This window comes from Netta rufina, assembly GCF_964035555.1.
Source record: "Netta rufina genome assembly, chromosome: 18".
Lineage (NCBI taxonomy): Eukaryota > Metazoa > Chordata > Aves > Anseriformes > Anatidae > Netta > Netta rufina.
In genome coordinates, this window is record NC_140142.1 from 2,540,915 (window position 1) to 2,568,817 (window position 27,903).

At 50.6% G+C, this 27,903-nt stretch overlaps 2 protein-coding genes and 1 pseudogene across 3 annotated transcripts in view; 1 reads left to right on the forward strand and 2 right to left on the reverse strand.

Moving 5' to 3' along the window:
- The window catches only part of LOC311216156 (olfactory receptor 14C36-like), a 249,838-nt pseudogene that overhangs the window by 131,208 nt on the left and 90,727 nt on the right, over nt 1-27,903 (reverse strand). The gene's annotated exons all lie outside the window — the stretch shown is intronic.
- Nucleotides 10,809-11,801, reverse strand: LOC311216603 (olfactory receptor 14C36-like; the record flags this gene model as incomplete). The annotated part of the gene is made up of 1 exon (XM_084298136.1): nt 10,809-11,801. The coding sequence occupies one exon, from the start codon at nt 11,799-11,801 to the stop codon at nt 10,809-10,811; it is 993 nt and encodes a 330-aa protein (XP_084154262.1).
- On the forward strand, nt 19,294-20,226 carry LOC311216604 (olfactory receptor 14J1-like; the record flags this gene model as incomplete). Its single annotated transcript, XM_084298137.1, has 1 exon — nt 19,294-20,226. The coding sequence occupies one exon, from the start codon at nt 19,294-19,296 to the stop codon at nt 20,224-20,226; it is 933 nt and encodes a 310-aa protein (XP_084154263.1).

The window sequence follows — 27,903 nt, forward strand, 5'->3', positions numbered from 1 at the left end:
GGGTGGAAACCACTCCTGAAGTAGGCATCCCAACCCAGCAGGCTCCTTGTGGCCTCTCAGCCATGCAGACACAAGTCACCTCAGCAGCAGCTTCCAAGCCAGGGGCCTGCTGCTGGCCTTGCAGCTTCTTGGCTACACACAGCCAAGCCTTGTGCCTGCTGCTGTGCAGTCATGGACTCAAGCAGAAGGGACAGGACAACCCATGTTGGGGCCTTCTTTCTGCCTGGGTCCTCCTGGGTCTGGAGGCAGAGGGGATCCCCCAGTCAGCATGCCAAGCAGGTGCCTTCTGCTGGCCTAGCAGGGCCACTGCCAGATGTCAGCCCAAAAGTGCAGCTCCCAGGGAGAAGTCAAGGCTGACCTGCCACCTCCAGACACAAGTGACCTCACAGCCCCTTTCCATAACATGATCATGTTGCTGCCCTGTCACTTCCACGTTCACATTCCTCCTGCTGGGTCAGGACATCCTGAGGTAGGGCTGACCTCTCTCTAGTCCTTTAGGGACTAGGGCTCACCATTCTAAGTTAGAGGATAAACACAGGCTTAATGGGAATCTCTGGTGTTCTTCTGTGGCCATCAGGTTTGTCATAAGGTTATGGGCAAGCCCTGTGTTTTAAGTTTTTTTTAGGCCTGCCAACAACTTCTCTAGAGCTAAATAGTGCATTTTAATGCTAGTGTTTAGGGAAGGAATTAGGGTAAGCAGGAGAGAAAAGGTAAGGAAAAGGGTCTATAGGCTACGTTTTTCTTCAGTGGATACTTTAAGTTCAGGCATTAGATTAGTGGATTCCTCTCAGAGTATTGGAGGAGCATTTAGCTTTAAAGATGAAAATTACTGGTTCAAATAAGGAAAGGGCAATACATTACTGTTTTAAATCAGTGTTACTGTAACACCTACATTAAATGACCCCTCTTACCTTTAGGGAATCATTAATTTCTGCTGGCCATGCTCCTCTTCCCACCCCAAAATCTCACATCTCTCTTGTCCAGGCTGCTCCTGACCTCCCCATATCTTGTTGGAACAGCTTTCTGATGACATTTAACATCTCAGTGTATCTGTCTCACCTCTGTTGGCTCCTCCATTCCTGAGAAGGTAGTGACATTGTAATCAGGAGGGAAAAGGACACAAAGGTCTTTAGGCGCATCCTGCACAATGTGCCCATCAGCTCTGCACCTACGCAAAATCACACTTCCTACCTTCAAGGTTTGTTTCCCAAATGGCTTCTGTGGATCCAGGGTTACTTTTCCCAGGCCCTCTCACATGTTTCAGTTTTGGATGTGCAGGGATGGGATAAGGAAAGCCAAGGCACAGATGGAACTCAGCTTGGCAAGTGATGCAAGGAATAATAGGAAGAGATTCTATAGATACATGGCTCATAAAAGAAAGGCCAAGGAGAGTGTACCCCTTCTGATGGATGAGAAGGGTGAACTGGTAATGACAGACATGGAGAAGGCAGAGGGACTCAACAATATCTTTGCCTCAGTCTTCTCTGCCAGTCAGGCTTCCCAAGTCTTCCATGCTCTGAACCCATAGATGGAGGCTGGGGGTGCAAAGTCTCACCCACTCTAAGTGAAGAGCAGGTTTGAGAACACCTGATGAAACTCAACAAGTACAAGTCTATGAGGACTGATGACTTGCATCCCAGGGTCCTGAGGGAACTGGCTGATGTAGTCGTCAAGCCTCTCCCCATCATATTTGAAGAGTCCTGGCAGTCAGGTGAAGTCCCTGGTGACTGGAAAAAGGAAACATCACTCCCATTTTTAAAAAGGGTAGAAATGAGAACCCATGGAACTACTGAATGGTGAGCCTCACCTCTGTGCCTCAAAAGATCGTGGAAAAGATCCTCCTGGAATCGACGTCAAGGCACATGCAAGACAAAGAGGTCATCTCAGACACCCAGCATGGCTTCACCAAAGGATAAATGGTGCCTGACCAATCTGGTGGCTTTCTGCAACGGAGTGACCGCATCAGACAACAAGGGAAGACCGACCGATACCATCTACTTGGACTTCTGTAAGACCATTGACGCTGTCCCACATGACATCCTAGTCTCCAAATTGGAGAGATACGCATTTGATGGGTGAACCATTCAATGGGTAAGGAGTTGGCTTGAAGGTCACACCCAGAGAGTGGTGCTCAATGGCTCTATGTCCAAGTGGAGGCTGGTGATGAGTGGCGTCTGTCACGAGTCTGTCTTGGGACTGGTACAGTTTAATATCTTTTTCAATGACATAGTGGGATCGAGTGCACCCTCAGCAAGTGTGCAGATGACACCAAGCTGAGTGGTGTAGTTGATGCAACAGAGGAAGGGGTGCCAACCAAAGAGCGCTGGACAAGATTGAAATTTGGGTCCCTGTGAATCTAAGGAGGTTCAACAAGTCCAAGTGCAAGATGCTGCACCTGGGCTCGGGAAATCCCAGATATGAGGAAAGGCTGGGAGAAGAACTCATTGAGAGGATCCCTGCAGGGAGGTACCTGGGGGTTCTGCTGGAGAAAAAGCTCGACATGAGCCAGCAGTGTGTGCTTGTAGCCCAGGAGGCCAACTGCATTCTAGGCTGCATCAAGAGAGGAGTGGCCAGCAGGTGGAGGCAGGTGATTCACCCCTTCTACTCTGCCTTTGTGAGGCTCATCTTGGAGTCCTGCATCCAGGACTGGGGCCGCCAGCACAAGAAGGGTGTGGGTCTGTTAGAACGGGTCCAGAGGAGGGCCATGAAGATGATCAAGGGGCTGGAACACCTCTCCTATGAAGAAAGGTTGAGAGAGCTGGGGCTCTTCAGCCTGAAGAAAAAAAGGTTCCAGGGTGACCTCATCACAGCCTTTCAGTACTTAAAGGGGGCTTATAAAAAGATGGAGAGTGACTCCTTGCTCAAGGACATCACAGTCACTGCCCTGCCCCAAGGGGACAAACAGCTGAAATTAGGGATAGGAGTAGGTTTGAAGATGAGATCTGCTGTGTGTGTGGTGGAGGGTTAGGCGGTCAATTTAACATTTAGGGATTAGAGGTCAACTTCTAGGGCTAATGCAATGGAAGGGCTTTGAGGGAGGGATTGGTGTTCTGCTCAAGATGCCTGCTCAAGGTGTAGGATAAAGGCAAGCCTTGTGGGTCAGAGTTTTGTTTAGTTCTTGGGTGAGGGCTAGGGCTAACACTGACATTCTAGTTCATGATTAGGCTTAATCATCATTCTGCTTGACCTTTAAGTACAAGATGTGTTTGACATCTGCCTTTTCCAAGTCCCGAGGAACCTCTGATCAACCTGTCCTTTCCAAGGCCTCTCAGATAGATCTTATGACAACGTCTGGAGCAGTTCCACCAGCATGTCTCTCACCCTTCCCACTCAACTGCTAAGCAAGCTGAGGATTGAGCAGGGGGATGATGAAGGTTTGGGAAAGGGCTTGGTTAAAACCTCTGAGCACAGCCTTTATGGGCTTCACACAGACAGTGAGGGTGGTGTCACAGAAAACAGTGACACTCATGAGGACTAAAGAGCAGGTGGACAAGACCTTGGGCCTGCCAACACAGGACGCACACACATGAAAACTGTATGGGAGGGAAGAGGAAGATTGGATCCAAAATGTAGATTATGAAATCAAAGAGCATGAGTATCACCGTGACACTGCAGGACAGCTCCAGCAATGGGGCAAAACCGTACAAGAGGTTTCTATGACACTGGGGCCACAGAAGAATAGCTGGGAGGAGAAGAAATAACTTCTGTACATGAGAGAAATTCCCCTGGTTCAGGTACAGTTGCCTTCTGGAGTCAGACCTTCCACTTCTCGAGCCTTGCAGAGAACAGGGGTGGCATACAGCCCAGGGCTGACCGTAGGGCATGGCCCCCAGCAGGAAGCACTGCGGTCATGCAGAAGGTGCAGGTGTCCTGGTTTCAGTTAGAACAGAATTAATTTTCTTCCTAGTAGCTGGTGGAATGCTGTGTTTTGGCTTAGGATGAGAAGAGTGCTGATAACACCCCGATGTTTTCATTGTTGCAGAGCAGTGCTTATACCAAGCCAAGGACATCTCAGCCTTTTGTTCTGTCCTGCCAACAGGCAGGCTGGGGGTGCAGTAAGAGCTGGGAGGGGACAGACCCAGGACAGCTGACCCAAACTAGCCAAAGGGGTATTCCATACCATCTGACGTCATGCTAAACAATATATAAGGGTGGCTAGCCGGGGGGAGGGGGCCGGACTGCTCAGTTAGGCTGGGCATCGGTCAGCGGGTGGTGAGCAATTGCATTGTGCATCACTTGTTTGTACACATTATTATTATTTTCCTATTATCACCATTGTATTATTATTATTATTATTGTTATTATTACTTTTGTTATTATTATTTTCCTGTCTTATTAAACTGTCTTTATCTCAACTCACAGGCTTCACTTTCCATTTCTCTCCCCCGTCCCAGAGAGGGAGGGGGGAGGGTGAGCGAACGGCTGCGTGGTGTTTAGCTGCCGGCCGGGTTAAACCATGACAGCAGGTGAGAGTGCTGCCACCTCTGTGAGCAAAGGGGGTGCTGTCCCCAGCCAGGAAGCTGGCCAGCATCTGACGCAGGGTGCTGGAGCTGTGCAAGGAGGACAACTCTCCCACAGAAAGAAGGCCACGGGCATCTGCAGGTGTTTGGTGTCAGGCACCAGATGAGTGATGAGGGTGTTCCACATCCCAGTCACCGTGCTGGTCAAGTAAGAGAGGAAGAAGAGATTTGTGTATGGGTAGAGGATCTCCCAGGTAGAAAACTGATGAGCTGGTTCATCCACTGGAGAACCAAGGTGTAAATGTAGAGCTTGGGAGCGTGATATAGTGATGGCCTTGTCAGCACTAAGGCAAAGTTGCCTGACCTGGGTGACACGTCCCAGAGTAGTGTCAGGCACAATGCAATTCTTTTTACCTTCTGCATCTAAAGACCAGGAAGTAGTACTCTGCCTTTCTCTATTGACTGGGCAGGTCTTTTCACATTACTCAATTTAGGTTTTCCTGTCTGAAAGGGGCAATTTCCCAAAAGCAGCCAAGCTCATGGGTATAGCTACAGCAACTTAAAGATATATTTTCTTTCGTTTTCATCCTGAGTTTTCCACAGAAGACCAAAGAGATACCATGGATATCTAGGTGTCTACTGCAATTCAAACAGAATTTCTCAGGTTCCAAAAGTCACTTAAATTTTATTTTACTTTATTTCATTTTAGGTTTCTTTTTTTTTTTTTTTTATTTTATGTTTCATTTTATTTTATTTTATTTTATTTTAATTTAATTTAATTTAATTTAATTTAATTTAATTTAATTTTATTTTATTTTATTTTATTTTATTTTATTTTATTTTATTTTATTTTTGGTTTTATTTTATTTTATTTGTTATCAAGGAACCCAAGTTGTCTTAGAAAGGGTTTCATGTGTGGGCTGGGCTGCATTTACAGTGACAAAGACCACTGCTGGCAGGGAGGGTGTCTGACCTCCAGACTCTGCTTTTCCTCCTGAAGAAGGTCTCCAAAGAAGTTACCCTGGATGAACAGCAATAGGAGAATGATGCTCAAAACTGAAATGCAGCAAAATTCAGCCTTTAAAAACTGAAAATATTTTCTATGAGCTGCTTTTTGAAATTTTCTTCCTTAAGTACGCCATGCAAACTCTGTAATTAGCTATACAAGGCATGAAGGCTTGAAGAAACTATTGAAGAGATGTTAGGAGTTTCTGCATTTTAATGAGGTCCATGGTGTATTTTGATGCTGAGTCTATGAAGCTCAGGTACTGAGAGGAAAGTGATGTATCCGCTTGAGCAAGTAAATTCAAAAGGAAAAGTTGAAGTGACTTGGAGTATGAATGGGCCCCAGTGAGGGCTGTTACCAACAAAGCCTCCCCAGGGCCTTGTTAGGGCAGCTAATTGGAGGCCATGGTTACAGACAGGCAAAGCACTGTGCTGAGAAAAGTCTTGGTTGGCTTTAGTGAGCAAAAGAGCCAAGGCCTGACCCCTGGAACTGGGAAAGGAGATCCTGCACCCCCAAGTCCAGCTCAAGGCTCTTGCTGGGGTCTGTGGGATGTGGTGGGCAGTGTGATGCCATGAGAAGAACACTGGTATGACATCTTCGAGGAGCTTCACAATGTTGCAAGGAATCCATGAGGCCTCATCAGAATGAATATAACATATCTCCTCATAAGCTCTAGCCAAGGGGACAGAAACCTCAGTGCTATTGGGCCTCCCATTTTTACCAGCACCCTCTGTCTTCTCCTCTGCAGACTCTATCACATTCTGACTTATTTCCTTGAAGTCTGCAGACACCCATCTCTGTCCTCAACCTTCCTCTCATCCTTTGTTTCACCCATGTCTCGTCAACCCTCACCAGCTGTTCCTTGAAACACAAAGCCAGGGTCTGATCAGAGGGTGACCTCTGGCACCACAGTGCGACACCTTGAGGGACATTTCTTATTCTATCGTGCTAATGTGTAACTTCCAAGGTATACTCCACAGAAGTTTTTTCTCTCCTGCTCTTTCCTACTACCAAAGCAGGCTCCATCAGGGTGGAAACCACTCCTGAAGTAGGCATCCCAACACAGCAGGCTCCTTGCGGCCTCTCAGCCAACCACACACAAGTCACCTCAGCAGCAGCTTCCAAGCCAGGGGCCTGCTGCTGGCCTTGCAGCTTCTTGTGGAGAAACAGCCAAGCCTTGTGCCTGCTGCTGCCCACTCATGGACTCAAGCAGAAGGGACAGGACAACCCATGTTGGGGCCTTCTTTCTGTCTGGGTCCTCCTGGGTCTGGATGCAGAGGGGATTCCCCAGTCAGCATGCCAAGCAGGTGCCTTCTGCTGGCCTAGCAGGGCCACTGCCAGCTGTCAGCCCAAAAGTGCAGATACCAGGGAGGATCAAGGGTGACCTGCCACCTCCAGACACAAGTGACCTCACAGTCCCTTTGTGTGACACGCCCCTGCTGCTGCCCTATCAAGTGCAGAGACAGAAGTGACCTCACAGTCACATTCCTCCTTTTAAGGCAGGAGATGCTGAGGCAGAGCTGAGCTCCTCAGAGCATTCCCATCTATCTCCTCTTTGTGGCCCACAAGCTGATCAGATCCATGGCCCCTCACATTCATCTTTGTATGCCACGTGACTGCAGAGCAATCTCATGCTTCCTACCCTTCCTTATGGGCCAAGCACCTTAAGTGCTTGGGATAAGGGCCAGCACTTTAAGTGCTTAAGATAAGCGTTAGGAAAAGGGCTGAATGTGAATAAGTGAATGCAAAGGAATCAGGGCTTTGGGTGTTAGGCATTCATGCATGGGGTTAGGGACTAGGGCTCAGCTTTCTGTGATAGAGATTGGACTGTGCACTTAGTCACATGATCTGAACTTTTGGGTAGACCTGTGCGGTGTCAAGAGTTGGACTTGATGATCCTTAAGGGTCCCTTCCAACTCAGGATATTCTATGATTCTATGATCAAATATTTATTGGGAGGGTTTGATGTTTGGCTTGTAGTGTCAGGTCTGTGGTTAGAGTATGTACAAGTTCTTTGGTTTAAGATTTTGTTTAGGTCTGCAAGAAATCTAGGGCTAAATAGAGTGTGTTAGTCGTAGCGTTAAGGGCAGGGATCAGGGTGAGCGTAAGGGTGATGTTATGAGGCTGTGGAGTAGTTTTGGCTTCAAGGGATCTTGTGGTCAAATATTAGAGCAGTGGATTCCTGTCAGGGTGGAGTAGTTTTGGCTTCAAGGGATCTTGTGGTCAAATATTAGAGCAGTGGATTCCTGTCAGGGTGTGGAGTAGCATTTAGCTTTACGGATTAACGTTACAGGTTAAAATAGAGCAAGGGTCTCACATGACTGCTTTAAGTCTGCTTTATGGTAGGATCAACATTACCTGAACATTCTTACCTCTGCAAAATCATTAGCTTCTGCTGTCCACGCTCCTCTGCCCTCCCACAAATCTCACATCTCTGTTGGCCAGGCTTCTCCTGACTTCCCCATATCAGTCATCTTCTTAGGGGAAGTTTGGAGAACCAGCATGGAGAAGGAGAGAAACGTCTGTAGGAGCACCCTGCACAATGTGCCCAGCAGTTCTGCAACACCACAGAAGCAGACCTGAAGGATGAGTTTAGGCAAAAGCAGATACCTCTGACATGACAACACCTATTCACGACCTCTTCCTCTATGGGGCCTACCAGGTACTTAGAAAGAGGGGATCTCACAAACTGTGTGCAGAGTAGGTGCATCTGCTGGCCTGCCATGAAGACCGGCAGATGTGAGCCTAAAGGCACAGATCCCAGCCAGAAGTCAAGGGTTAAGCTGTCGGCTACTTCAGAAAGAAGTCAACTCACAGCCACTTAACAGACATTAGCTTCCTACTGGGCTAACAGCTTCTGAGGCGTCTCTGCCATCATAATACCAGACCTACAAAACACCCCCTTTTTGGGCCAGGACCTGCCCAGGTAGAAGTGAGCTGGTTTTCATCCTTCAAGCCTGCTGGGCTCCCAGCCTCTCTGACACTCAGGAGCCAGTTCCGTGCCAGTCCTGTGAGGTGCTAGGAATGGAGGGACCTTGCAGGCAATGTTCCAGCCCCATGCCTGTTGGCGGTCTCTCAGCTCCTTGTGCACAGTGAAGATCACGCTCATATCCAGAAGCCTGAAGCTGGCCTAGATGACACTCAGGGGAAGCTCTCTTGCAGCCCCAGCCCCAGCCCCAGCCCCAGCCCCAGCCCCAGCTGGCGGTGCTGCTCTGAAGAGTGAGGGGGCTGTGGTGCCTGTGGCACGGGGGCACTCTGCAGGGCCGTGCTGGGCAGGCTGGGAGGCAGACCCAGCTCATGGGGTCACTGCCATTGCCCCAGGGCTGCAAGGAATCACTCCCCAGGCTCCTTTCTGGGGCTTTTGTGTGCCCTGGGGCTGCCAAGTTCTCCCCTGCCTGCTCACACCACACTGAGCACTTGAGCTCTACTCAGTCCACCTCGGACAGGCTCACACTTTGCGGGCTCCATTCACTGCTGTCCCCTGGGCTCACAAATCCCCATCAAAGGAGCCTTGTGAGAGATCTGTTGCAGCCCTGGAGCAATGGCAGTGACATTTCCTTATTTCTCACAGCCTTCTCACAAGTCTTTCTCCTGGCCCTCCCCACTGCCCAGCAGTGCCTCTCAGGTGGCACTCAGTGACGCTTCAGAAGGGCCTTTGGGCTTCCTCAATTGTCCTGGTGCTTATTACCACCTTCCTGGCTCCTTCCAGAGCTTAGAGGGAGCCTTCTTGTCCATCAGGGGCACTGCACTGGTTCTGGCTTGGACAAAGTTACTGTCTGCAGACCACCCCCTGTGGTGCTGTGTTTCTGATACGTGACCAGAGCAGTGTTGGTCACCCATGGCTGTAGTCGCTGTTCCTGAGCAGTGCTGGCACAGCGTCAAGGCCTTCTCTGCTTCTCACTCTACCCCAGGAGTCAGTTGGCTGCAGGTGGGCAAGAGGCTGGGAGGAGAACCTGCAGTGACAGCTGACCCAGCCTGAGCAGTCTGAGCTGCCCATGCACTCCTCAGATTCACCTTGTTTGCTACCTGAAACAACCTTGCACAGTCATTTTATGAGGTTCTAATCACTACCCACTGAGCACCCTGTCCCTAGAGATCCTCTGACATCTCCTGGAAGCTCCAGATTCCTCTCCAGGCTGGCATCAGCCATCAGCCCCACTGCAGGGGGTGCAGTCTCATGCTGATGAGTCCAACACCAGTTGTCATCTGCTTGGGCAAGTGCCCCCATAAAGGGAACTCTTAGTCCTGCCCCCATTTCCCCACAAACCACCCTGGGACTTTCAGCCTGTGTCCTTCACTCCCTGAATATCCCCAGAAAACAGAAGAGCAGGGAGCAACCCCTTGGCTTTATTCCCGATAGCACATTTGAAAGAGGTGTCCAGGCTTGTGGGTTTGCCCTGAGCAAGACCCTCCTGTTACTGTGGTGCAAGCAGGGAGGCCAGCTGTGATCCAGGGCTGCACAGTGCCTGCTGCTGCCTGCAGCCAAAGGGATGCCACTGCACAGACAACAGGACTGTTGCCAAAGTACACAAGATCTGTTGGCTTATCCATATAAAAGAGCACAGGATAAAAATGTGGAGACCAAAAGAGAGCAGCAGGGAAAAGGCCACGTCCTGCTGCTGGCCATGGCCATGGCTCCAGGGAAGCAGCAGCCCCGACCCACAGGCAGCAGAGAGGCAGAGCCCAGCGAGCAGTGAGGGGCAGCCCCGAGGGCCACCGGGGCTGCACCTGCATGTGTCAGCTGGGCTCTTGGCCCTGAGCCCCTCCTGCATGCTGGGGCTGCTCCCCCAGCTCCTGAGGAGATGGGAAGAGATGGCAGCTCAGACCAATGAATTTCTTCTGGATTCTTTATTGTGTTTATCTAAACAGGAAACCTGGTTCTATAGGTAAATCTTTATTAATTAGGAGGCTAAGATTAATATTATTTATATCTGAAAAAAAAAAGCTAGTGAAAATAAAAACACAGACAAATAAAAAAAAAAAAGCACCTTAAAGTATTCTGAAAAATAGGTATTCCTATTTTATAAGCTTATTGTTATAGGCAAAAAAGCTGAAGAATATGTATTCAAGCAGTATCCTCACTGTATCCCTTAGTTCCAGGTTCTTCATATTTTAGATGAGTGGGTTCACTGCTGGAGGCACTAACGATGGGAAGAGATTGCAGTTGAAACTAATGAAATTGTCCCAGTTTCTTTATTGTCTTTATTTAAACGAGAATATCGATTGTAAAGGTATTTGAAATTATTGACTTCATAATAATAATAAAATAATAATTAGGAGGCTTAGAATAACATTAAATCAAAGCCACAAGATATAGTAAATAATAATAAATAAAATTACTTTCAAGAATTTGCACTAAGAGTGTTTGTTTGCAGAAATCCTATTAGTATTTTATGCACATTATTAATGCTGAAGAAAGAGGTATAAAATAGTTTCCTCACTACATGTTTGAGCTGCTGGTTCCTCATGCTGTAAATGAGGGGATTCACTGCTGGAGGCAACACTGAGTAAAGAACAGCCACCACCAGGTCCAGGGATGGGGAAGAGATGGAGGGGGGCCTCAGGTAGGCAAATATGCCAGTGCTGACAAACAGGGAGACCACGGCCAGGTGAGGGAGGCATGTGGAAAAGGCTTTGTGCTTGCCCTGCTCAGAGGGCATCCTCAGCACAGCCCTGAAGATCTGCATGTAGGAGAAAACAATGAAAACAAAACAACCAAGGACTAAAGAAACACTAAACACAAGTGCCCCGACTTCCCTGAGGTAGGCATCTGAGCAGGAGAGCTTGAGGATTTGGGGGATTTCACAGAAGAACTGGTCCACAGCATTGCCATGGCAGAGGGGCAGGGAAACTGTAGTGGCCGTGTGCAGGACAGCATTGAGAAAGCCACTGCCCCAGGCAGCTGCTGCCATCTGGGCACAAGCTCTGCTGCCCACGAGGCTCCCGTAGTGCAGGGGCTTGCAGATCGCAACGTAGCGATCGTAGGCCATGATAGTGAGAAGGAAATATTCTGCTGCTATAAAGAAGAGAAAGAAAAAGACCTGAGCAGCACATCCTTGATAGGAGATGGCCCTGGTGTCCCAGAGGGCATTGGCCATGGCTTTGGGCAGAGTGGTGGAGATGCAGCCCAGGTCCAGGAGGGCGAGGTTGAGGAGGAAGAAGTACATGGTGGTGTGGAGGCGGTGGTGGCAGGCTACGGCGCTGAGGATGAGGCCGTTGCCCAGGAGGGCAGCCAGGTAGATGCCCAGGAAGAGCGCGAAGTGCAGGAGCTGCAGCTCGCGCGTGTCTGCGAATGCCAGCAGGAGGAACTCACTCACAGAGCTGATGTTGGGCATTTGCTGTCCATACACATGCTTTCCTGGTAAAGAGCAAAATGCAGAAGAATGTTAAAACAAAGTTCTCTGAGGAAAACCTATTGTGTCTCTTAAAGCACCCTGTAACCTGAGCCTCTCTCTTTGCACAAAAATCTTTTGGCATCTCTCCTGCTTGAGCTGTGTCTGGTGCTGGCTGAGAGTGGCACTGGGAGCAGGGGCTGCTGTAGGCTGCAGAGGAGTCCTCTCTGCTATACAGCAGGAAGGAAACAGGAACATGGGGGAAGCTCAAGTTCAGTTCACTGGTCAGATCAATGAGCTTTTCAGTGTTATTTCAAACAACTCATCTGAATGCAGAGTTACACAGGTCACTGCCCACAAGTCGTGTTCTAATCTGCCGTCAGTTTGCTGTCATTGAGCCACAGGACCATCCAACTCAGGTGTTTCCCTGAGAAGAAACTGTAAAGAACTGAGAGCAGAGAAGCCCCAGTCCAAGTGCAGCTGGACAGAAACCTCACCTGAGGTGAAGTTCTCACACAGACAGAGCTTCGGAGCATCTCTTTGAGCTCTACCTTCTCTTCTACCCCCGCCTGCCCCACAGCCCATGGGCTGCAGGGGGAGAGGAGGCCAGGGAGGGGCTGCTCCAGGGGAAGGCGTCTGCACTGCAGGGCATGGCCATGAGGTGCCCGAATCCCCCCGCCATGGCGTTTCTGCCAACAGCTCCTTCTGGCCGCCTGCCCCTCTGTGCTGCCTGCAGCTGTCCCTGCAGGGAGCTGCTGCTCTGCGCCCACCTCTTCTTTCCCCCTGCCCGTGCTCACAGACCCCATCCCACACGGCTGTGCTCAGCGCTGCCCTGCAGCACCCTGCCACCAACAGGGCCCTGCCAAGGGGCACCTCCATGGCTGCAGGAGCTACGGGGCAGCTGACAGAGAGCCCGGCATGGCCAGCCAGGGCAGGGTGTTCTGGGCTGACCGGGGGCACCTGCCTTAGGGCACTCCAAGGGGCTTCTGCCAGAATTCCTCCCCTCACACTGCAACCCAGCAGGACTCTCAAAGCCTACTGCATTGCCCACTGCCCTCCCAGAAAGAAGACCCAGCACGAGACCCTTCCAGGAGCTGCAGCTGCATGGCCCTGCAGCCAGACCCTTACCTTGTCAAGGGCTGTGCAGGTTTCTCCTGCAGGCAGCTCTCAGCATCCTCCCACACCCAGCTGCCTCCAAGCCCTCTCTCCTTCTCTCCTCTCTGTGTGCCAGCTGCAGTCAGAGCCCCCAGCCCTGCTGCGCTGTGCAGAGGAGCTGCTGCTGGGCACAGCTGTCTCTCTGCACCACGGCCCTCTTGCCAGCAGCTCTCTCTGTCCAATGAGCCCAACACAGCTCAGCAGCACAGCACCAGCCCAAGGCACTGCAATCACCCCTCTGGGGGCTTTGCTGATGAGCCCACACACGAACCTCAGGCACTCAGAGACAATTGAAGATATCTCTCCAGAAGTCCAAGTCAGAGGCAAGTTTCCTGCAGTGTCCCCCTGAGGGCCAGCACTGACACAGCCTCCCTTGGAGCTCGTTAGAGCAGAACCCTGGAGGCAGTGAGGACAAGGAGACAAAGGCAATGTGAAGGTGACACTGAGGTGTAGGAAAATTGGATGTGTGTCACCAAGCACAAGGGCCAGGTCTTGTTGCATGGCACACAGGAAGGGAGATCCTTTCCCTTGACAGGTTGCTCAGGGCTCTTTGTTGGGCAGTAGGAGATGGGGATGTGCATTGCCAAGTGCAGGAGAATGGTACGACCCCTGCCTGGTTCATGGGTGGGGGCGAGGAGGCAATGAGGCCCTGGTGCTTTAGCAATAAGCTGTCTCCTCATGGGCCTCAGTGGCAGAGACAACAGCCATAGCCATGGACACAAAGACCTGGGTCCTGTTGGGACTTTGAGCCTTGCCACAGCCATTACTCTTCTCCTCACCAGGCTGTCTGAGGGACTCCTGGACTTCCAAATCTTCCACTGCTGGATGCAGACCCTTCTGTGGGTAGTGTCACGTTTGATCTGAGCTGAGTCTGATAACTCAGATCTTCTTGGTGGCCATGCTGCTCATAAGGAGCTCTGTAGGAAGCTGGCCTGGTTCCTGGTGAGCAGGCACCACTTCTCGTATGGCATCCCTCATGGTGCCCAGGCCCTCCTCCTCCTGGGCCCTGGTCACTCAGCAGAGTCCCAGTCTGCCTCCATGTATGGGGTTCCTCTTCCTCTGGTGCAGGACTGGGTTCTCCTCCTTGTAAATGTCAGGAGGTTTGTGTAGGCAAAATCCCGCAGTTTCTCAAGGTTGCCCCACACTGATGCTCCATTCTGTCAGCTGTTAATGTCTGCAGGCATATGGATCACCCTGACTATGCTGTTTCTCACAAGATAACAGTAACAGGAGTTTGCAGGACAGTTTGGATTATACAGCAGGAACTAGTTGAATGGAATTACAGCACAGAATCAGTGAAGGGTGGGGGATAGAAGACTGCCAGATTCCACTTTTCTGTTCTTCTTTCTCATGCATACTGTTACTTTATCTGGAACTGTGTCCTATATACAAAATACAACACTGTATCATCTAATAAGAAGGAAATTAAGTCTATCCCAGCCAACACATGGACAATATCCACCCTATATTCCATACCATCTGCACCATGCTCAGCTCCAGTACTTTCCAATTAATCACCACCACGTTTTCTCAGATGATATACACACAGATATATCACGTCCTTAGTCTGTGAGTGTCCTGGAGTTGGCTAGGATCCAGATAATTTTCCTCCTAGTAGCTGGTATGAAGCTGTGTTTTGGATTTAGCATGAGTACTCAGTACTAAGGCCAGTCCTCTTTAATATCTTTATCAATGGTCTGGATGAGGGGATCGAGTGCACCCTCACTAAATTTGCAGATGACACCAGGGTAGGTGCGTGTGTCAATCTGCTCGAGGGTAGGAAGGCTCTGCAGGAGGATCTGGATAGGCTGCACCGATGGGCTGAGGTCAACTGCATGAAGTTCAACAAGGCCAAGTGCCGGGTCCTGCACCTGGGGTGCAATAACCCCAAGCAGAGCTACAGGCTGGGAGAGGAGTGGTTGGAGAGCTGCCAGGCAGAGAAGGACCTGGGAGTGATGGTGGATAGTCGGCTGAACAAGAGTCAGCAGTGTGCTTATGTGGCCAAGAAGGCCAACAGCATCCTGGCTTGTATCAGAAGCAGTGTGGCCAGCAGGGCTAAGGAAGTGATCGTCCCCCTGTACTCGGCTCTGGTGAGGCCACACCTCTAGTACTGTGTTCAGTTTTGGGCCCCTCACTACAAGAAGGACATGGAGGTGCTCCAGCAAGTCCAGAGAAAACACAAAGCTGGTGAGGGATTTGGAGTCCTACGAGGAGCGGCTGAGGGATCTGGGCTTGTTCAGCCTGGAGAAGAGGAGGCTCAGAGGTGACCTTTTTGCTCTCTACAGCTACCTCAAAGGAGGCTGTAGCGAGGTGGGGGTGGTCTGTTCTCCCACATGCCCAGTGACAGGATGAGGGGGAATGGGCTAAAGTTGCACGAGGGGTGTTTTAGGTTGGATATTAGGAAGAACTTCTTTACTGAAAGGGTTATTAGGAATTGGAACAGGCTGCCCAGGGAAGTGGTGGAGTCACCATCCCTGGAGGTCTTTAAAAGATGTTTAGATGTTGAACTTAGTGATATGGTTTAGTGGAGGACTGGTTAGTGTTAGGTCACAGGTTGGACTCAATGATCTTGAGGTCTCTTCCAACCTAGACAATTCTGTGATTCTGTGATTCTGTGGGAAGAAGAGCTTGGCCAGCACAAACTTATGATTTCATAGAAGTAAGACGGTTTATGTAATGTAGATGCTGCGGTACGACTGACTTAAAACAGTCACATATGGCCCTTTCCTTACTTGAAACAGTCATTTTAATCACTAAACATAAATGCTACTACAGTACTCTGAAAGGAATCATTTCTTTTTTTCCTCTTACTAACCCCAATGCCTTCCCTTAACACTAACATGAAAATGCTCTATTTAACCCTAGACTCCTTGGCAGACCTAAAAAACCCTAAACCGTAGATCTTGTCTATGCCTTAACCACAGACCTGACACCACTAGCAGGACAACACACACTCCCACTAAAACTTTGCTTATTCTCCAAACCAGAAAGAGAAAAACAGGTACCTATGGAGCAAGAGAGAGGTCAGCTCTCCCTCAGGATCTGATGGCCCAGCAGGAGGAATGTGACTGTGGCAGGGACTGTGAGGTCACTGCTGTCTCTGCACTTGATAGGGCAGCAGCAGGAATGTGTCACAGAAAGGGACTGTGAGGTCACTTGTGTCTGGAGGTGGCAGGTCACCCTTGATTTTGAGAAGTCAAGGCACTTGCTTGGCATGCTGACTGGGGGATCCCCTCTGCCTCCAGACCCAGGAGGACCCAGGCAGAAAGAAGGCCCCCATATAGGTTGTTCTGTCCCTTCTGCTTGAGTCCATGACTGCACAGCAGCAGGCACAAGGCTTGGCTGTGTCTCCACAAGAAGCTGCAAGGCCAGCAGCAGACCCCTGGCTTGGAAGCTGCTGCTGAGGTGACTTGTGTGTGGTTGGCTGAGAGGCCGCAAGGAGCCTGCTGGGTTGGGATGCCTACTTCAGGAGTGGTTTCCACCCTCATGGAGAATTCTGTGGTAATAGGAAAGAGCAGGAGAGAAAAAACAGCCACAAAGTGAAACTTGAAGTGTAGCTCTGACTATGAGCTGGAAGAAATATCCAGGGGAACAACTGGTCTTGCTGGTAGAGACAGGAAAAGAAGGCATTATGTTCCTCAGGTTTTGTCATCAGGTTTTTCCATACACCCATTAAAGATGATCATTCTTCTAAATCCTCTTTTATAAAAGTATTTATATACACTTTTTTTTTTTTTTTTTTTTTTGTCTTTGACAGTAGTAGATGGATTGAGCTCCAGCTGGGCTTTGGCCCTTCTAATTTTCACCTGCACAGCCCCATAATATTCAGGACACAGCCCCAGACTAACTGTCAGCATGCATGAGAAGGAAGCACAGAATTGGTGGAGCCTGGCAGCCTTCCATCCCCTACTCTCCTGTGATTCTATGCTACACTTTTATTCAGCTTCTTACTCCTGTATTATCCAAACGTTCCATGCAGCTCCTGATGCTACTATCTTGTCAGAGACAGCACAGACACAGGAAGGTTGAACTGTCTGCCTGCAGACATGAACACCTGACAGAATGGAGCATCTGTCCAGTGGAATCTTGAGAAACTGCAGTAGTTTGCCTAAAGGAACATCTTGAACAATAAGTGCCTAGTCCTGTGCCAGAGGAAGAGGAACTACACATCAGGGCAGACTCTACTGAGGGAGCAGTGACCAGGAGGAGGAGGGTCTGGGCACCACGAGGGATGCCTTATGAGCTGTGGTGCCTGCTCACCAGGAACCAGGCCAGCTTCCTACAGAGCTGCCTTATGAGGAGCAGGACCTCCAAGAAAATCTGAGTTATCATACTCAAGCTCAGATCCAGTGTGGCACCACACAGAAGAGGGTCTGCAGCCCTCAGGAGGTACAGGTCTGGGAGTCCCTAGGACAGCCTGGTGTGGAAAGGATCAAGGGCTCTACGAGGGATCAAAGTCACAACCCAGGTCTTTGTGTCCATGGCTATGGCTGTTGTCTCTGCCACTGAGGCCTATAAGGAGACAGCTGGTCGTTAAAGCACCAGGGCCTCATTGCCTACTCGCCCCCAACCATGAAGCAGTCAGGGGTCGTACCATTCTCCTGCACTTGGCAATGCACATCCCCATCTCCTACTGCCCCACAAAGAGCCCTGAGCAACCTGTCAAGGGAAAGGATCTCCCTTCATGTGTGCCATGCAATAAGACCTGGCCCTTGTGATTGGTGACACACATCCAGTTTGCCTACACCTCAGTGTCACCTTCACATTGCCTTTGTCTCCTTGTCCTCACTGCCTCCAGGGTTCTGCTCTAACGAGCTCCAAGGGAGGCTGTGTCAGTGCTGGCCCTCAGGGGGACACTGCAGGAAACTTGCCTCTGACTTGGACTTCTGGAGAGATGTCTTCAATTGTCTCTGAGTGCCTGAGGTTTGTGGGCTCATCAGCAAAGCCCCCAGAGGGGTGATTGCAGTGCCTTGGGCTGGTGCTGTGCTGCTGAGCTGGGCCGGGCTCATGGGACAGAGAGAGCTCGTGGCAAGAGGGCCGTGGTGCAGAGAGAGAGCTGTGCCCAGGAGCAGCTCCTCTGCACAGCGCAGCAGGAAAGAGACACAGAGGCAGAGACACAGAGAGAAGAACAGGAGAGAGTGGCTGAAGGCAGTTGGCAGTGGAAGGATGCAGAGTGCTGCCTGCAGGAGAAATGTGCACAGCCCTTGACAAGGTAAGTCCCTGGCTGCATGGCCATGCAACTGCAGCTCCTGGAAGGGTCTCCTCCTGCTGGGTCTTGTTTCTGGGAGGGCAGTGGGCAATGCAGTAGGCTTTGAGAGTCCTGCTGGGTTGCAGTGCAAGGTGAGGAAGTCTGGCAGAAGCCCCTTGCAGTGCCCTAAGGCAGGTGCCCCCAGTCAGCCCAGAACACCCTGCCCTGGCTGGCCATGCCAGGCTCGCTGTCAGCTGCCCCGTAGCTCCTGCAGCCATGGAGGTGCCCCTTGGCAGGGCCCTGTTGGTGGCAGGGTACTGCAGGGCAGCGCTGAGCACAGCCGTGTGGGATGGGGTCTGTGAGCACGGGCAGGGGGAAAGAAGAGGTGGGCGCAGAGCAGCAGCTCCCAGCAGGGACAGCTGCAGGAAGCAGAGAGAGGGGCAGGCATCCAGAAGGAGCTGTTGGCAGAAACGCCGTGGCAGGGGGGATTCGGGCACCTTGCGGCCATGCCCTGCAGTGCAGATGCCTTCCCCTGGAGCAGCCCCTCCCTGGCCTCCTCTCCCCCTGCAGCCCATGGGCTGTGGGGCAGGCGGGGGTAGAAGAGAAGGTAGAGCTCAAAGAGATGCTCCGAAGCTCTGTCTGTGTGAGAACTTCACCTCAGGTGAGGTTTCTGTCCAGCTGCACTTGGACTGGGGCTTCTCTGCTCTCAGTTCTCTACAGATTCTTCTCAAGGAAATTCCAGAGCTTGATGGTCCTGCGGCTCAAAGACAGGAAACACAGGGCAGATTAGAACACGACTTGTGGGCAGTGGCCTGTGTAACTCTGCATTCAGATGAGTTGTTTGAAATAACACTGAAAAGCTCATTGATCTGACCAGTGAACTGAACTTGAGCTTCTCCCATGTTCCTGATTCCTTCCTGCTGTATAGCAGAGAGGACTCCTCTTAAGCAGCCCCTGCTCCCAGTGCCACTCTCAGCCAGCACCAGCTGGAGCTCAAGTAAGAGAGCTACAGAAAGGTCCTTCTGAAAAGAGAGATGTTCACGCTGGAGGGTGCTCTAAGACTTGCAATAAGTAAGTCTCCCTCAGTGAAGTGTGAACTAACATTGTTTTGCTTTCTCCTCTTCAACAGACAACTGCATTCAATGTCATAAAATGTCCAACAGCAGCTCTGTTAGCGAGTTCCTCCTGCTGGCATTCGCAGACACGCGCGAGCTGCAGCTCCTGCACTTCATGCTCTTCCTGGGCATCTACCTGGCTGCCCTCCTGGGCAACGGCCTCATCCTCAGCGCCGTAGCCTGCCACCACCGCCTCCACACCCCCATGTACTTCTTCCTCCTCAACCTCGCCCTCCTCGACGTGGGCTGCATCTCCATCACTCTGCCCAAAGCCATGGCCAATGCCCTCTGGGACACCAGGGCCATCTCCTATCAAGGATGTGCGGCACAGGTCTTCTTCATATTCTTCTTGGTTGGAGCAGAGTATTCCCTTCTCACCGTCATGGCCTACGACCGCTACGTTGCCATCTGCAAGCCCCTGCACTACGGGAGCCTCGCGGGCAGCAGAGCTTGTGCCCAGATGGCAGCAGCTGCCTGGGGCAGTGGTTTTCTTGATGCTCTTCTGCAGACTACCACTACTTTTTCCCTGCCCCTCTGCCAAGGCAATGCTGTGGACCAGTTCTTCTGTGAAATCCCCCACATCCTCAAGCTCTCCTGTTCAGGTTCAGACTACCTAAAGGAAGTTAGACTTCTGGTGGTTAGTGCATGTTTAGCATTAGTTTGTTTTGTTTTCATTGTGCTGTCCTATGTGCAGATCTTCAGGGCAGTGCTGAGGATGCCCTCTGAGCAGGGCCAGCACAAAGCCTTTTCCACGTGCCTCCCTCACCTGGCCGTGGTCTCCCTCTTTGTCAGTACTGCCATACTTGCCTACCTGAAGCCCCCCTCCATCTCCTCCCCATCCTTGGACCTGATGGTGTCATTCCTGTACTCAGTGGTACCTCCAGCAGTGAACCCCCTCATCTATAGCATGAGGAACCAGGAACTGAAAGCCACACTGAAGAAACTGATTCTAGTGGTTATATTTACTTAGCAATAACTTGGCTATCTCACTTTTCTAGTTTACCTCAAGTTAATCTCAGGCAATTTGTGACCTCTACGTATAGCATTTGTCCTTGTTTCAGCTCGGATAGTGTTAACTTTCCTCCTAGTTGCTGGTAGGGTGCTGTTTTTTGGATTAGGATGAGAAGAGTGCTGATGACATGCTGATGTTTAATTGTTGCAGAGCAGTGCTTACACCAAGCCAAGGACGTTTCAGCTTCTCACTCTGTCATGCCAGCGGGCAGGCTGGGGGTACAGCGGGAGCTGGGAGGGGACAGACCCAGAACAGCTTACCCAAAGTAGCCAAAGTGGTATTCCATACCATCTGACGTCATGCTAAACAATATATAGGGGTGGCTAGCAGGGGTGGGAGGGCTGGACTGCTCGGGGTTAGGCTGGGCATCGGTCAGCGGGTGGTGAACAATTGCGTTGTGCATCACTTGTTTGTACACATTATTATTAGTAGTACTATCATCATCATTATTATATATATTATTATATTATTGTTGTTGTTGTTGTTGTTGTTGTTGTTGTTGTTGTTGTTGTTATTTTCCTGTCTTATTAGACTGTCTTTATCTCAACTCACGGGCTTCACTTTCCCGTTTCTCTTCCCGGTCCCAGAGAGGGAGGGAGGAGAGTGAGCGAACAGCTGTGTGGTGTTTAGCTGCCGGCCGGGTTAAACCACGACAGTCTTTTTGGCACCCAACGTGGGGCTCGAAAGGTTGAGATAATGGCAGATCTGACCAGAGTGTGTTAAACTAAAATTGGTGTAAGTATTAGACCTGCTTAATAGTCACTTGTCATAATGCTGATTGCTTTAATCTCAACTCTGCTGCGCCTGATTTCCAAATTGAGTATTATAGCACATTATTTTCCGTATTTGCTCTCTGTCGTGTTGTTTATCCTCTCCGGGCCCTGGTTTCAGATCATTATGGTACTGTGTGTTGTATCAGTGGCTTATGAGACGATGAAATATCTGGCCATGACTCTAACCTGGTATTTGTACTCAGTAACGTTGTCGACTCTATACTTTGGAAACTGTATCTTGGAAACTATTAGCAATTATACCTGTTGCCTTTTTTCATTAGGGAGTCAATCTGTGGAGGGAAAACGGGAAGATATTTTTTCTTACCCATTTACTCTTCCTTTCTCCTTCACCACCTCCTTATCCTCCTTGATCACTCTCCCTTTCTTCTTCAGCACCCTCTTACCCTCCGAGCTTGTTACAATAGCTCTCCAAGATATTGAATATCCTTGGGATACTCAGACCAGCATGGTCTTGTTGTTATGCCTCATGAATGTGCTTCAGGTTTTGCTTAAAGTTAAACAACTACTTAGGAAGTTCATCCGGAGATCTGCCTGGAGGCAGTATAGTTGTGGGTGGCAGGGAGTATGGGAGGATATGGGCAGGCATCTAGAGCAGTTGGCACCCCCAGTGTTTTGGAAATTCTCCCCTGAACAACTGCAAGATCCTCAAAAACTGGCAGAATGCTTGAAAAAAAGGTGTCATGACTCTGGCAGTTCCAAAGTAACACAAATCATTGTAACGTGCTGGGGCCTGGCTCATGCCTATCGAGCTGCCATGGATACTGCTATCAACTTAGTGACAGACCCTGCGGCCACTCCAAGTCCTGTGACAGATCCAATGGCCACTGTGACCCCTACGGTGGATACTGCAGCGGCTCCAGTCCCAGCTCCTGCAGCCGCTCCAGCTCCTGTGACTGTGTCAGAGAAACGAACTCTAGCAGTGCAAGTTGACCCTGCAGAGGGTATTCCAACCCCTGTGGCAGACCCTGTAACGGGGTCAGAGAAGTGAGCTGTAGCAATGCAAGCTGCCCCTGTAGAGAAGGTGAAAAAATGGTATAGAGATTCAGGTCGTTTAGAACGCAGAGAGTCTTCTGCCAAATCTAGGTATAGAGATGACGATGATGCTGGGCCATCAAGGATTCAGGAGGAGGAAGATGAGGATGCCGAAAAATCAACAGTAACTACCCGAAGCCTAAACGAGCGTGAGTTACGAGATGTGCGAAAAGATTTTGGTCGCTGTATAGGTGAGCAGCTTGTCACCTGGCTGCTCTGATGCTGGGACTCTGGAGCCAATTGTGTGGAATTAGACGGCAGGGAAGCCAAGCGACTGGGATCCCTTGCTAGAGACGCAGGCATTGACAAAGCAATTGCAGATGGAGCACAACCTCACAGCCTCTGGAGGTGTCTCCTCTCAGCTGTGAGGGAAAGGTATCCCTTCAAGGAAGAACTTTTATGTCTATCAGGCAAGTGGACCACTATGGAGAAGGGAATCCAGCACCTGAGGGAATTAGCCATAAAGGAAGTGATTTATGAGGATCCAGACCTCAGACAAACATCCAAAGATCCAGATGAAGTCAGGTGTACGCGACCCATGTGGCGGAAGTTTGTACGGAGTGCACCATCATCATATGCCAGCTCATTGGCAATAATGGCCTGGAAAGAGGATGAGGAACCCACAGTGAATGAAGTGGCTAAACAACTTCGGCAGTACGAAGAAAGTTTCTCCTCTTCCTTACAGGCCTGCGTCTCAGCTGTGGAGAAACTTTCTGAAGAGTTCCACCAACTTAAAGAGAATCTATCTTCATCCCCACCTGAACCAACCAGTGTCCACCGACCAAAAGAGAACACTGTGGAGAAACTTTCTGAAAAGGTTCACCAACCTGAAGAGAGATTATTCTCCTCCGCACCTGTACAGAGCAGTGTCTCAGCTATCAGGGGTAGTCGTTCATCCACACAAGGAAGACGATATGGTGGGTACTCACCCCGTGCCACCCTGTGGTTTTACCTACGAGACCATGGAGAGGACATGAGAAAGTGGGATGGAAAGTCTACCGCGAGCCTAGAGGCACGGGTACGTGAGTTGCAAAAGAAAACAATCATGAAAAAGGTATTCCTTGAAAAGTTTGCTGCTCCAACTTCCAGCAGGCAGTCCTTCAAACACAGAAACGAAGAAGATTCTGACCAGGATTAGGGGAACCCTGCTTCCAGCCCTTCCCTGGACCTGGCGCTGGCAGTTCTGTACTCGGTGGTGCCTCCAGCAGTGAACCCCCTCATCTACAGCTTGAGGAACCAGGACCTCAAGGATGTAATGTGGAAACTGATGACTGGGTGTATTTCATAAGCCATAAGCTGACTGCATTTTTCTGAAAATCGCTCATAATGTTACTCATGATAGGCCAAGCCTGCTTTATATTCTTCTTTTGTGGTATTTTTTCCCCAGTTTTATTAGAATTGTGCTTCACCATTAAACCTCATTATTCATTGTGCCTGTGTATTTAAACCAATTTAACCCAATTATAATGACTCTAACTTGCTGAGGTGATCGGCTCCGGGGCAGACACCTTCTGCATAGGAGCGGGGGCCTGCAGGGTGCAGGGGTTTCCCTTCAGGAGCACCCCCCTCTGTAGTACGAAGGCAGCCCCTAGGGAGCCAATTGGGAGACCCTAGGGAGCTCGAGCAACCATGAATGCTGTGCACAGAGCAGGCAAACAAGGCATTAGGTGCCAGTCAGGGCATGCTGTGGCAGTCTGTGTGGCAGTTCATGCAAGCAGGGTGCTGCAGCGAGCTCCTGTGACAGACCGCTCATGGCAAACAGCAGAAGGCCACCTCCACGCTTTCCAGAAAGGAGGTGGGGACCCAAACTGAGCTTCCAGAAAAGTACTCAGCTGTCCAGGTGTCAGGCTGCAGGGAGTGCCAAAGCTTCACACTGCCATTGGGCAGCTGCAGAGACAGCAATTGAGTGAGATACGAGCAGGTGGAAGACCTGCTCTGCATGGTAGCTGAGCTATGAAAAGAGGTTGTAAAACTTATGAACATCTAGGATTCAGAGAGGGAGATAGACTGTTGATGCCCACCTCTGGCCTCTGTGGAACAAGAACAGGCACCAGAAATTCCCCAACACAAAGGGAATGCAGTATCCATCCCTCAACAGACACAAGGCAGAAGGATATGAATGAATGGAAACAAGTCTAGGCTCCAGGTGGCGGGCAAAACCCGCCTTCACCCATATCACAGTATCAGGTAGACCTGAGCAACAGGTATAAGGCCTTGGAGGCTGAAAGGCAGTCGATGGATGGAAAAGGCTACAATCCCTCTCCACCAGAGATATTGCCAGCATTGGAAAACCAACCCCCTGTATAGTGACCACAGGCAGCAGGAAGAAAAGGTGACTTTTAGTTGAGGGTGATTTATCAATCAGCGGAACAGAGGGTCCGATATGTAGAAGGGACCCTCCTCTAAGGGAAGTCTGCTGCCTTCCTGGGGCCTGGGTTAAGGACATCACAAGGAGGCTTCCCAGCTTGGTTCAACCCTCACACTATTACCGATTGCTCGTCCTACATCTGGGAGGAGAAGGAGTGGCAACGCATAGCCTGTGAGCAATCAAAAGGGACTTCAAGGATTTGGGATCAGGAACTCGGGTGTGCAGGTCATCTTATCCTCAACTCTCCCTGATACTTTCTTGCCCTTTTTGTACCAATATTCCAAAAGGGCAAGAAAAAAGACCCTAGCAACTACAGGCCTGTCAGTCTCAGGTCAGTGACTGGTAAAATTATGGAGAAGATTATCCTTGAAGTTATTGAAGTGCACCTGGGGGACAATGCAGTCACTGGTCCCAGCCAACATGGGTTCATGAGGGGTAGGTCCTGTTTGATAAATTTGATTTCCTTTCATGATAAGATCAGCCATCTAGTCGATCAAGGGAAACCAGCTGATGTGATCTTTTTGGACTTCAGCAAGTTTTTTGACATGGATTCCCATAGGATCCTACTGGACAAAATGTCCAGCATACAACTAAACAAAACCATCATACAATGGGTGAGCAATTGGCTGATGGGCAGGGCACAAAGGGGTGTGGTAAATGCCGGTAATGGCAGACGGTCACCAGTGCAGTCCCCCAAGGCTCTATTTTAGGGCCAGTCCTCTTCAATGTTTTCATAAACGATTTGGATATAGGACTAGAAGGTGTTTTGAGCAAATTTGCTGATGACACCAAACTTGGAGGAGTTGTGGACTCTGTTGAGGGTGGAAAGGTCTTACAGAGAGATCTGGACAGATTGGAGAGCTGGGCGATCACCAACCGCAGGAAATTTAAAAACTGCCAGGTCCTGCACCTGAGACGGGGTAATCCTGGCTATACGTACAGACTGGGCGACAAGACACTGGAGAGCAGCCCCACAGAGAGGGATCTGGGGGTTGTGGTTGACAGCAAGTTGAATATGAGTGTGCCCTGGCAGCCAGGAGGACCAACCGTATCCTGGGGTGCATCAAGCACAGCATCGCTAGTCAGTCAAGGGAAATGCTTGTCCCGCTCTACTCTGCACTGGTGCAGTCTCGCCTCCAGTACTGTGTGCAGTTCTGGGCACCACAGTACAAGACGGACATGAAACTGTTGGAGAGTGCCCAGAGGAGGGTGACGAAGATGGTTAGAATTAAATTTGGCAAGAGACATCAAGGACAAAAAGAAGGGCTTTTTCAAATACATCAGCAGCAATAGGAAGACAGAAAAATGTGTGTACTGCTGCTAAATGAGGCAGGTGCCTTGGTGATGGTGGATACAGAGAAGGCGGAATTACTGAATGTCTTCTTTGCCTCAGTCTTCACTGTTAAGGCTAACCCCCATGCACTGCTGAGCCTGGAAGCAAGAGAGAAAACCTGGAGGGAGGAAGAGTTTTGAAGAGGATTGGGTTCGAAGTTTTTTAGGCAATCTATGGGCCCTGATGGGATGCACCTTAGGGTGCTGAGAGAGTTGGCAGATGTGATTGCTGGGTTGCTTTCCATCATCTAACAGTGGTCATGGTCATCCGGAGAGGTCCTGGATGACTGAAGACTTGCTAATGTGATGTCCATTTATAGGAAGTGTTGTAAGGAGGAACTGTGGAATTACAGCCTCGGTGCCATTAAAGGTGATGGAACAGGTCATCTTGAATGCAATCGTAGCATACACAGGACAACATGGGGATCAAGCCCAGTCAGCATGGGTTCATGAAAGTCAAGTCCTGCCTGACCAACCTCATCTCCTTCTATGACTGGGTGACCCTCCTGGTGGCTGAGGGAAAGGCTATTAACATAGTCTACCTAGACTTCAGCAAGGCCTTTGACATGGTCTCCCACAGGATTCTCCTGGAGAAGCTGGAGGCCCATGGCTTGGACAGGTATATGTTTTTCTGGGTTAAAACCTGGCTGGATGGCCAGGCCCAGAGAGCAGTAGTGAACGGACTGAAGTCCAGCTGGCGACCAGTCATCAGTGGTGTTCCCCAGAGATCGGTGTTGGGGTGCATCCTCTTTAATATCTTTATTGATGTCTTGGACAAGGGAATTGAGTGCACCCTCAATAAGTTTGCAGATGACACCAAGCTGGGGGAAAATGTTGATCCGACAGAGGGGAAAAAGGTCCTGAAGAATGACCTGGACAGGTTGGATCGATGCGCAGAGGAACGAGAGGTTGAGGTTCAACACGGCTAAGTGCTGGGTCCTGCAATTTGGCTACAACAACCACATGCAGCACTACAGTCTGCGCAGAGGGAAAGGATCTAGGAATGTTGGTCAACACTTACCTGAACATGAGCCAGAAGTGTGCCCAGGTGGCCAAGAAGGCCAATGGCATTTTGGCAATTTTCAGCAGCAGTGTAACCAGAAGGAGCAGGTGAAGGCTTCTCTCCCTGTACTCTGCTCTAGTGAGGCCACCCCTCAAGTACTGAGTACCTCTTGCTCTGGCATGGGCAGAGGGGCTGGCCCAGAGGGGCACAGGCGCTCTGTGCTAGGGCTCTGTTGGACCTGGCAGCAGGGGTGCCGGCATTTCACAGACCTCCATTTCCTGGTGCCGTGGCTGACCCTGGACTGGGGCTGCTGGGGAGGCTGAGGAGCTTTTGTCCCAGCAGCTGCGGTGCCTTGTGAGGGGCTGGGGCTGCGGTGGCCATGCCCCGAGCTCTGCAGCAGCCTGTGGCAAGGCAACCGTGAGTGTGTTTGCCACAAGCCCTGCCTGCCCTCCTCCTGCCACGCTCCGTCAGGCAGCTGCAGCAGAGGGGACCTCCAGCCAGCTCCTGGCTGGGCTCTGCCACTCACCTCTCCAGTGCCATCCCTGCTGCCTTGGGGTGCTCTGTGAGGCGCTAAGTGACCTCACAAGGCCTTCTGGCCAGCACATCTCCTGGGGGACAGCCAGGCCACGCAACGGCAGGGACCTCACCACCACCCTTCCAGCCCCCTCCCCTCCCCTCAGCTGTGGCCTTGTCTCTGCTGGCAGGAGCGGCCTGAGGAGGCGCTTCCTGGCCTCCCCTTGCCTCCTGCCAGCTGCTGCCCACTTAGGCTCCTGGCACAAACATGGCCGTGCACCAAAACCACTGCTCGTGCTGCCTTTGCTGCCTTGCCCTGTCCTCTCCCTTGACTCCTTGTGTCTTCCACAGCCAAAGGAATCCCTTTGCTGTCACCACCCTGTCCCCTGCCCTGCAGGACAGCAGAGACAGGGCAGGACATGGTACACAGGGGCCTCAGAGCTTCAAGGAAGCAAATCCCAGAGCCGCATTTAGGTCTTGCACTTTGAACTAGACAGTGTCTGAAGGTGCCTTCCAACTGGACTGTTCCGTGCTGTTCAGGCAGATGCCCCGTGGCTGTTTCTCTCAGCATGAAGGGACCTCGGGACACTCTC